The sequence below is a fragment of the Spodoptera frugiperda genome, chromosome 12 (assembly GCF_023101765.2).
Source record: "Spodoptera frugiperda isolate SF20-4 chromosome 12, AGI-APGP_CSIRO_Sfru_2.0, whole genome shotgun sequence".
NCBI lineage: Eukaryota > Metazoa > Arthropoda > Insecta > Lepidoptera > Noctuidae > Spodoptera > Spodoptera frugiperda.
This window is the reverse complement of record NC_064223.1, coordinates 10,832,483-10,844,390: the sequence shown is the minus strand read 5'-3', so window position 1 is coordinate 10,844,390 and position 11,908 is coordinate 10,832,483. Positions and strand designations below refer to the sequence as shown.

At 34.8% G+C, this 11,908-nt stretch overlaps 1 protein-coding gene across 1 annotated transcript; it reads left to right on the top strand.

Moving 5' to 3' along the window:
* Nucleotides 1-293: 293 nt before the first annotated feature.
* On the top strand, nucleotides 294-7,702 carry LOC118262800 (gustatory receptor for sugar taste 64a-like). Its single transcript, XM_035574410.1, has 9 exons — nucleotides 294-338; nucleotides 772-955; nucleotides 1,460-1,669; nucleotides 2,018-2,122; nucleotides 2,361-2,545; nucleotides 4,285-4,454; nucleotides 6,200-6,365; nucleotides 6,998-7,087; nucleotides 7,649-7,702. Exons 1-9 carry the CDS (start codon nucleotides 294-296, stop codon nucleotides 7,700-7,702), a joined length of 1,209 nt encoding a protein of 402 aa, XP_035430303.1.
* The last annotated feature ends 4,206 nt before the right edge of the window (nucleotides 7,703-11,908 follow it).

Sequence of the window (11,908 nt, the reverse complement as noted above, 5' to 3'; positions counted from 1 at the left end):
TTAGTATACAATTACTAAATACTTACTGTCTAAAGCCCTATCCTATTACCTGAGTATTAAGTATCATTTTTGCAACTGCAAATTGTTTTGTACAAAAAGGGTTCGATTCAGTAAGGCGTTAGGTTTAAGTGCTATAGTTTGAATTAGTAAAATTTTTACTGTCGTTTCGTAGACATAAAGTTTATTTTACTGCGGCATCGCACTCAATAAAATTCTAATTAAAACTGTTAAAATTTTCAGCTTGAAAAATTCAAATACTATTGGGTTGAGAAGTGATATATTTCAAAGTTACTATGAAACGGAATCACGTAAAGAAGTTGAACGAGCACAAATATGACGTAAGGAATTCAATTTTGTTTCATTTTAGTGTGAGAGAGCCATGCTTCAGCACGAAGTAGTAATACCACGGCTTCACAGAAAATCAACGTGAAACAACGCTTGCGTTGTGTTTCGTTGTGTGAGAGAAGTTACCGGTGGCCCAATCGCTCCCCAAAAACCCTTAAATTCCTAACCCTTAAATTCAAAAGGCCGACAACGCACTTGTAAGCAGAGACAATGGAACGCCAATGACTACGAATTTTACATACTTTGTCGCTTCATCAACAGTCATCAGCTTAGTTGAATTTTAGGAAATAAGATGATCTTGACAAAACAATAATTAGAATAGCAGCAGACACCATAATCATCACGATCATCCATTTGCCAGATGTTAGATTTTAAAGCAGAAAATTATTGCAATAATAATGATCTTCTCTCTTACCTATTTTTCAGGATTTTCTCCCAATACTAAACAACGTGTTCAGGAAAGCTCGTTACTTCGGGATCTCAGGCTATGGGTTCAACCTGTTTTTCGCTTGGAGCCTGATACTATTCACAATGCTGGTGATCGCAGAAACCGTGGCAGTTTGGAAAGTAGTAAGGTATCTTGGAGGGTGGTTGATGAGTGCTTCTGAGAGTGAGTAAGAATTATTTATTGGACATTATGATACTTGTAAGAAGGTTAATCGACTAGTTTTAAGTCACTCCAGGATCTTATAATCATGGGCAACAATGAGCGAGGAATTACGCGGTCATGGACGTCGAGTATCTTCAAATAATGATCGAACGAATGTAGTTCATAGATGAATACCAAACACCTCCGGTCCACGGGTTTCACAAAGATGTTATTAATTTTTAATTAACTAACGCAGCTTTTTGTCTCAAAAATCACATCAGACCTTCTCTTGTTATTATAAAAAATCATCATAATCAGACTGTCCTCATCCACTACTGGACATAGGCTTCTCCAATGCATCCAACCACTACCAGTCACCTTGCGGATATCGTCATTCTGCCTAGCTGGAGGTCGCCCTACACTACGCAATATGAAACACCATAGGGAAATAATTAATTTGTTAAATCAGTCCAACCGTACAAAGAGACAAGGATTATTTTTACTAAAACTTACTTCTTGTTTCAGATGGCCTTATAGGTCGGATGTCAGGAGCCATATTCTATGCAAACGCATTGATATCGTTATTCCTTTCATCAAAGTTTGTACATTCCTGGAGGAACCTTTACATTTACTGGCTGAGTACTGAGACTAACACTGCACTCAAGTTCCCTCCCGATGTGAGGATGAAGAAGAGGGCGGTTATCATAATTATCTTCGTTACTAGTGTTGCTAGTCGTGAGTATTTTATAGACCTTTCTATCTTTGAACTCTTATTTTGTCAAGTGAATCTATGCAAATAAAGATGTGAAGGTGCTTTTCATCAAAGATATGCATCCAATGCAAAGATGCGTTTAACTTCCATCAATCATATTCATTTGTATACACAGCTTAGCACTGGTGGAACTGACTTAGCTATATGGGAAGATGCGAGGTGTGGATGCGTGATATGGATCCTCTACTATCGATACATCGCAGGCTCGAGCTGCGCATCTTCCTCGCACAGCTACTTAGCTTATTATCAGTGGAAATGGTCAAATAGTTTCACAAATTCTTCGACAATTCACTAGATTTGTTTGTTCACAGTTGAACACATACTCAGCATGATATCAGCTACTGGTGTTGGCTTTCCCATCGGAGAATTTATATACAGATACGTCACTCTCAGTCACGAGTTCCTGTTAAGAGCTCGTAAGTTAATTACTGTACTATAAGTTTGGGACATGAACATAGAAGTTTAAGTAATATTCATTTGCTTTCGTGAAGTATTCGAAGATGTTTGATTACTATCAAGCCACGATTAGAATTCTAGCGTAATAATTAGCTTTTTCTTTACTGGAAATTATTAACAGATGATAGGAGATCAGTGTTCAAAGCCCTGACTTGAATATAACTTATTTTTCTATTTTTAAGTATTTTATTGTTGTAGAGGACTACAGTCCATGGAATGGTATACCAATTTTCATTCTCAGCAAATTGGCGACTGTTCTATGGAACTTTCAAGATCTGATCATTATTCTGATCAGCATAGGACTCAGTTCTCGGTACAAAAGACTGAATTCGTACGTTAGACAAATGGTTACCGTTGAAAAACGAACTGAGACCAAACCAAAGGTATGTAAACTTTTTAAATATTTTGTATCCTATATATTTATACTCATTCATCTTACGTACAAAAATATATCACTGACAAAAGCATTTGGTGATTTGACGGTGTAAATAATGACGATTTTACTTAGTACTCAAATTCAAATAATGATTATTTGTGTAGATAGAAAATGAAAAACTGCGTTTTGGTTGTTTTTATAAGTTAAATATCTTTTATTCGCGTATTCAGTAGGCCTGAGAATCGGCTACTTACTATTTTCCATACCTCTAATTGGGTTGTTCACCGTTAAATTTTTATTTTTATTTTTTGACGAAATAATTTATAAGGCAAAACAACGTTTGCCGGATCAGCTAGTAGACAATAGATCTTCTGGTGTCTTTGTAATTTTGATAAATAAATAATTCAAGCCTCTTTAATTGCCTCTCCTATCATTAATTATTGTACCCAATGATATCTTAATACAGCAGTATTCTACGAAATAAATTAGCCAACTATCTCATTATATACCACAATACTTGGAGGTAATTCGTCCATCTACCTTCTTTTGTTCACTTCCCTATTACCAGCCTTAGCGTTAATAACTTGCGGATGACGATAAGCCTCAGACACATGGCTTCTCATTACGGATACTTGCAGACGTGCGTCAAATCATGTCAAGAAAGCAGTTCATTGATCACGGCTTCGTTTTTTCGGATTTTCATTAATTATTATCGGTTTGTGTCAGTTTTTTTATTAAATTATTGGTGAATAATATTATTTAAGAGGGTCATAGATCTAGCAAGTCATATTATTACTTATTTTCAATAGTATTTATCGATATTAAGGAAGTCATATTATCGTAGGCTGCATCATCACTTACCATAATGTGAGATAGCGGCCAAACATCGACCCATTAAATGTAAAAAGTCGTATTATCACATATTTTCAACAGTATGTATCGATAGTAGGGAAGCCATCCATAGCACACATCTTTCCATATAAAAACATAGCTTAGCTGAGTCCGTTTCCACCAGTGTTAAGCTATGTGTACCAATGAATATGATGAGTGGAAGTCAAACGCATCCACGGCAACGGTAGCATAGCATATCTCTGGTGAAAATGCCCCCTTAACTAGAACCTAAAGAAGACGGCAAAAGTTTATATCGTATAAGTTTACTTCGTGAAGTGTGTTGTGGAGTCGTTTGAACTCCGTCAATCGCTCGTCTACTCATCTAACAAAATTGTACTCTACATGAGAATAATTAGAGTCCTTTGTATACAATCTTATTAACACTTCGTTTGTACTCGTAGTTCGTAATTGTGTGTTGCTAAACAATATCATCGCGTGTTTGAGAGTAACTTGTTCCTGAAATGTGACGTCATCATTATTATTGCTATTTATTTATGTTTAGCTGATAGTTGTTTGAGCATTTAAGACGTTTGTGTACTTCTACGTACCGTATCAATCAAATTAAACATATAGAGATGTAGGGGGTCTATGATACCACCACAAGTGGGGCCCAGTAAGGCTGATGCCCAACTCAGAGCTGCTGACTACTAAGCGGGTTACCCAGGCTTCGGCTTGAAGAGCAGAAGTAGTAACGGGTGGGTTTTTAGTAAGTAAGAGTCTGACACTCCCTCTTGTTTTACCCAAGCTGGGAGAAGTCATTGGACGATTCCCAACAAAATCGTCATTTTGCATTTACCCAACACATTTATAATTTTTATTTTCTGTCAAACGTAACTCGTATGTTTTCGTTTTCAGTTTGGCACAGAACTATACTTACAAATTCAAGTATGGCGTCGCCTGCGCGAGGCGTATGTACGACAATCAACACTCGTGCGCATGGTCGATCGTAAGCTTGGATCTCTTGTGTTGCTGTCCAATATAAATAACTTGTATTTCATCTGTTTGCAGATTTATCTGGGAATACAGTAAGTGGAACATTTTGTATGGAATTAAGCACTATTGCTTAGATACTCGTCCTTCCCATAAATTAACACAAAAAAAACTTCGATAAAACGTATTTAACTAAAAGATTGAGGGTAAAATTTTCTAATAATTTTTGAAAAAAAATGCATTTTAATTATAAGCTGTAATTACGTAGGTACATAACATTAAATCCGTGACAGATATTTTGGAACATCTTATAATTTTAAGGGTTTATGCGGTACTCAAAATATAGAACAAATAATATTCAATCAATGCTTAGAATTTTACTACTTTTCTCTGACGAACTTTATAATAATGTCTAAATCCATTAGTAGAATAATCTCGCATGGATATATCATCATATCATCAGTCATACGAGCTTATCATAACATCTAACTTAAATAAAAAAGTGACCATAATCATTATTTTTCATCTTGATATAAATACAGTTGACACACTAATTTGTCAAGATATTTCTAGAAACTTCATAGGATTAAGTTTCTAATCAAACACACACACAAACTAGAAAATTTCAGACAAAATATTAGTGCGTTGTGTTTTTTTTTTTTGCGCATTGTAAAAAATTGTGTTACTACCGATATCAGAATAATTTACACACACACACACACACAACGTCACGCCTTTTATCCCCGAAGGGGCAGGCAGAGGTGCACATTACGGCACGTAATGCCGCTATACAATGTAGAAATAATTTAATGATTACTTAAACAATTTTGTTCCGAAAATAATTGCTAAAGATTGGGTTAAGTAATTATTAAAAGTCTCTGAGTAGTGATGAGTTCTACAGCAAGTCTCGTGCCACTACAATGGCACAGATCATCGATCCTCCTTACTCTTTTAAATAAGTAAAACGTATCTCAAGCCTATCCCAATCACACAGTACCTGATAAAGATATAATGAATTCCAACTTTCTAGGATCAATTCTTAATTAAGCTCTTAATTAGGGGTTGACACTAAAGGGCTTTCTCTAAACAAAACAAAGTAAATTATACTGAGTTTTCAAAGTAGAGGGAGGTAAATTAAGTGTACTCTGTCGACTCAGGTCCACAAAGAGGTTTGTGTCCTTCACTTTAAGGAAAGGACCACTCTTAAAGACTTGGTCCTTTTGTCCGAGTATCGCAGACCCTGAGTTTTTTTGATTTGCAAGAAGATTGAAGAGGTGGTTTTGGCTTTTAAGATCCTTAAGTTCTCTCCATGCACAATGGGTTGAGGGGCCACTTGTGCGTTCTTGCGAAAGCTGTTTTTTTACAATGTCTGAATGTGGCACGTGCTTGAAATGGGGACCTTTTTTCCCATTCACTACTAAAATATGCAAAGTAGAAAAGGTTATCTTTGACTTTAATCGTGTAGAGTTGATGTTGATGTTGCTTCGGAGTTGGTCCTTATTGACGATATAAACAAAGGATTTGTGGAAAAAGTTGTTTGGTTTTTTTTAAACGCACTTCAAACCGAGGTGGTTTATATGCTAGTTTTGTATGTTTGTTATAGACTGTGGATATTTGTAACTTTTTTTGCCCCCAGTTATATATCTGCATTTTTTATGTTATAAGCCGGTAAACGAACACACATTAAGCAATCGTCGTCGCCGGTCATGGACACCCGCAACACAAGAGGCGTTACTTGCTTTATAACAAGAATGCTATTTAAAACATCCCAACTCAAAATTTGCCCATTTTCAAAAACAAACCCAAACATCATCTTCTTATTTATTTATTTATATTTCAGTAAACCGAGCGCAAGCACAATAAGTCGTTGTTATTTCCTCTTCTCGCTAAGCTGGCTAATTCTAAGAGCTTGCAGCGTAGTGATCGCTGCGTCCGACGTACATCTGCACTCGCAAAGCGCTTTGAAACTACTGCACTCGTGCCCCAGCGCCAATTATAATATCGAGGTTTGTATAATATAACCAAAAGTAGTAAACGGTAAATGTGAAGCGGAGAAGTGTTGAAGGATTTTCGATACTAAAATAATGGTTGGAGTATTTTAGATATAACGGTAATGTTTGATTGCTTCGTTGGTCGAGTGGTAGTAAGTGTGACTGTCGGGCAAGAGGTCTCGGGTTCGATTCCCGTATCGTGCAAAGTATTACTGGTCTTGTATCGGTTTTTCGAAAAAAAAAAAATCAGTAGTAGCACAAAGTCTGGAATACAATAGCATTACAAGTGGTATTTACTATCAGCTTTGAAAGGAAACCAAACACTCAAACTTGAGAAGCGAGCACCTTAATCTCCAGACAACCACAATAGTTTATTACTTTACTAGCTTCAGCCAGCGGCTTCGCCCGCGTTCTCGTATGATAAAAGTATCCTATCACTCAAGTCAGCTCATACCCTATCTGTTTACCAAATTCCATCAAAATCTGTTCAGTAATTTTAGCGTGGGTGACGGATAAACATCCAAACAAACTTTCACATTTATAATATTAGTGTGATTGTGTGATGGTGTAATACCTCCCTTTCTTCCTGTCTTTACCTAGTGTCTAGTATATCTCCACAACAATACTTTAATACTGTAACGTTTCAGATGAAAAGGCTACAATATCAGCTGTCACACGACTTTGTTGCACTGACCGGAATGGGATTTTTCTCGCTACGGAGAGGACTGTTGCTTGAAGTAAGTCTTCTATTGTTATGATACACTGCTTTGATAAGCTTACTATCATTTTAGTCTACCGAAGTCTGCAACCCGTTTTTCACCGGTACTGGACTTCAAATCTATCTATCTGCATGAATGGATAATCAGCAGCCGTGTCGCGAGATGTAGGTTTGTTGCGCTCGAAACAATTTTCAAATAATTGTTTCGAGACTGATTCGTGATGTTCATGCAAAATTGTGTTTTTGTAAAATTGTTTAGTTTACAACAATATTCATGTGGCGACATATGTATGACATGATAAGTAAAAGGTGATGTCGCCTATAAACAATCCATGAGCAAATCAACGGATTATGTCATTATTCCTACATAGCACATATGAAGTTTACTTGCAAATAAACATGGATAGAAAATCCCAACAAACCATACTTGGGCAGAAAGCCCGCGAAGCAAAATCACCTCGCCTAGTCAATCCTCCTTTTCTTAGGGAACTTTACTCATTGTTCCCTATACTCACACTTTGTAAATCAAAATCTAACTTTATATATAATTAACAACACTTTTCACATTTTTTGGTTTCAGGTGGCAGCAGCAATATTAAAGTACGAATTAGTTTTAATACAATATGACAAATAGTAAATAATACAAATAATTATGATAAACTGGATTTACTTAGTGCAATAATATTAAATTGTAGTTGGAAATAATAAAGGAGTTTTGAAAAGATTAGCTTATTTTACTTATTGAGAATAATTATTGTCATATTAAAGTTGTTGCTTTCCTCATTTATTTATTAGAACTAGTATAATATTTCCTATATACCTCTACGTGCTAGAACTAGTCTAATAAACCTTTACAACCCTTTACGTGAGTTAGTTTAAAACCTAATTAGTATATTACATCTGTCTGATTATGCAAAAGTTATAATACAAAATTTTATGTTTCAGTGTGATTAACAGACAAACATCTAAACATCACTTTCGCATTTATAATAATATTAATATGATCCATGTATGATCTATACACACCCTGATCACCACATACAAAACAAACACAAAATTGTAAAGAGTTTTCATCAGCCATTTTCCAAAACAAAACACGACACGACGGAAAGTTTAATAAAACCTGGTACACAACCACGGCCCACACTTTGGGTATGAAAGCCTACAAAATAGGTTTTGTTTTTCAAAAAACAAGTATTCAATTCACGTCACTATCAAATTGCCTAGATTCAGGTGAAAAAATTTGAAGCATTGCTAAATGAAAAGTGTTTTCTTTTTTGTCGAAAACCGTTAGTGGATAGTGGACATTGGTATTTTTTGGATTTTGTAATGGAAAGCGTTGATGTGTTTAGTATATTGGGAGTTGTTTTAAAGTTTAATTAAATTGTGCGTAGAGACTTTTACGTTCCGTCGTGTGATTATAGTTGCCATAAAGTTAATCACGCTAATCACGCTAATAATATTATTATAAATGAAAGTTTGTTTGTCCATCAATCACGCTGAAACTGCTGAATGGATTTTATTGAAATTTAATTTTGATGATATACAGACAGGGTATGGGCTGACATGGTTGATAAGATACTTCTTATCCCACGGGAATGCGGGCGAAACGGTAGCAGGAGCTATTTTTAAATATTCTTGTAGAAATACTGGTGTTGTATAATGTAAAAAGATTGATCAAGGGCACATTTGACTGTTGCCCAAAAGTACCACAGTTTCGATTACGAATAAAATAAGATTTTTTAAATGAATCCTACATTTTAATAAGGATACTTTATTACGCCACGAATGTTCATTCATCTATAGGTCCACTTTACTCCGTTTAAACCTTACCTTTTCATACCAGCAGTCAGGGCAAAATATAGTCCGCGAAATAAAAAAGACACAAAAGATAATACCCAAAAAATACCACGATTAAAGCTTTAATAAACTTTACGTCACAACTGAGAGAATCAACTGATTTGACTAACTAATCTAAAAGTCATTATTTTTTAAGAGAATGAACCTCGTGACTCTAGAGATAATCTTATGTGAGACCACATGCAAAAAACTAAAATTAATAGTGGTCCTTGGCGTAACAAAATAGTAAAAAATTGGTCCTTGATTAAGAATAGGTTGAGAACCTCTGCATTACCAGCCCACACTAATAAAACACTTGATTTCACCAAATGCCTTCTCTATGACACCTTGACAGATTTAACCATCATTCCGATCCCCCTCACGTAGCTACACGGTTTCGAAATATCGGCAGTTTCAATATTTCTTTCACATTTGTAATCCTTTGGAGGTTTTTGCGGTTTTTTCTGAAACCTTGTCACGTTTTAGACTCCTCCTTTGGTAGGCGTTTACTTCTCATAATTGGTACGAGCGTCTGTACATGTATTGGGAATAGAAGCTAGCGGTAAATTTGTTATTTTATTCCTTGGTATCATTATTGTTAGGATATTTTTTTTTTTCTTCCATGTTCTGTAAGAACTGTGTGTTGGGGAAAATTTAACATTAGAACTAGAGAGTGCTAGGAATAGAACTAGACTTTAATCTTAGAAAGTACAATATAACTCGGATAAAATCACATTGGTACTTGTCTTAAATTAATTATTATGTTACGACTTAATGATGTAGCTGTTTGACGAGGAACTCGAACTGGGTATTCGAGTTCCTGGTCAAACAGTTAAGTTACAGTCATCTGTCATTGGTAGGTTTCGAACTCATACCGTCATACATGAGAAGTGCGCGTCTTAAACCTCCGGGCCACCATGACATACCAATACTACGCGACATGAATCAGTATTTTACTGTACATTACTGATTACACTAGACAATTTCCTTGATCAAGACCCGTATGAGCATGCTTGAGAGATAATGGAAGCAAACAAAGCGACTTCAATCAAACCATTGTGCATACAAATGAAGACTTAATCATCACATCTTTTGTTCGAGCCATCGGATTGTTCATTTATTGGATTGGAAACGAATGCAGTATTTTTTTTTCTTATTCTCTGTGTTCTATTTCCGTACTTCTAATCGTCAGAATAGAATCGTATTCTTAACAAGTTTTTTCACTTATCACCAGTATTTTATTACTATTGGGTCCCATAATTATTGCAATAGAAAGTTAACGAGTCGTGGTAGCCCAGAGTTTTAAGACGCCCACTTCTCATGCGTGAGGGTGCGGGCTCAAAACCTATCAATGGCAAGTACCAATGTGACTTTGTCCAAGTTATCAACGAATCGTCGGTTTATACATAAAAATATAATTACAGGAATTTACACACACACGCCACATTTTATGAAACAGTTTATTTTCTATTTATTTTACTTAAAACAAAGCCCGCGTGCCTTTACTAATTACTGCGATAAACAAATTAATGCTATTTGTTTTGTAAACGCTGGTTTATGAAACGTAGCTACCTATTCTTAAATAGGTACATACTTATGATACAATATAAAGTAGATGAAAGATCATAAAACCACAAACACACACACACATACAGACACGTATGTATCTATACTATATTAGTGTATGTAATATTAATTTAGTATTTGTAGGTAGTCTAATATGTATATACTAAATATTATGTTATTGTACACTTGACGACCCCCTTTTTCTCGACTCCTGATTACTTTTTCTCGACTCTATCCAAAAGCTGGCTCTATCTATAATCGCATTCTGCTATTAGACCGCCCATTGTACATATTTTGTTTTCGATAATAACTTTTTATTTTATGGTGTACCACAAAGTGTATAAATAAATGAATAAAACCACTTTTATAAAGACTAAATCTTATAATATATATTTTATCTGCTACCAGTCATTTTAATGCAGTACTGAGGCTATTTCATTATATCTTAAGTCCCCAACAAGACTAAATAATAATAAGAAGCCAAAAATCAATCCTTTAGTTCAATCAATGGACTGCCCAACTATATTCATTTTGGATTATCCCATATCAGGGACCAATCCCAAATTAATATTTCTTTAATAAATCCGCTCTATTGTATTAGTATGTAAGTTAAAAAGTAAATCTTTGAAAAGAATTGATTCAATAATATAATTCGAATAAGTCCTCTACATTTTATAAAATATGGATTTATCAAGGCTTGAACCCAAGTGTTTATTTTTAGTTATAAGGCGCATCAACAATAATTGCTTACACTCAAACATAATATACAACAATCAATTATTTTAAGTTCGTCAATTATTTTTTATAATTATTATTTTGACTGTTATCAGTTCCATACAACATGTATCAGTTTCATCTCTATAGTATCATTTGCAGCCACATTTAATTTATTGCCTATTAGTAAATAGGTTATCGAGTATGGCTGTACACCTTTTGCTACAATATTTACTACGACACTTGCTACGAAACTGCTACGCTCTTGCTACAACTTTTGCTACGAAATTTGCTACGTCACTTACAACAGTAAGGTAGGTACCGTACTCTTATTTGCAACGCGGACCGTGTTTTTGTCACCAATTCCCTAGTTTTGCTAATTACATAACTATTGAAAGCAGTTTAAGGTCGTTATTTGAATGAATTCGTAGAGAGTGCATTGTTTCACACGCCTCACTTGTCAGCAACAGATAAACAAATACAAAATTATTTGGTTACGCAAATTTAGTACAGGAACTGTTTTGGTATAAGTTCGTTTTATTGTGATAATTACACATATATCAACTTCTATTATATAGAAATAAATCATAGTAGTACTTTTAATAAAAAAAGAACTACTTTTAAAAGAACATTTTCATGAAAGAATGAGAACAGCAGTAATTAATTTATTCAACACTTTAATAAATAATTTCAGCATGATTGAAGAAAGGCGCCATAAATA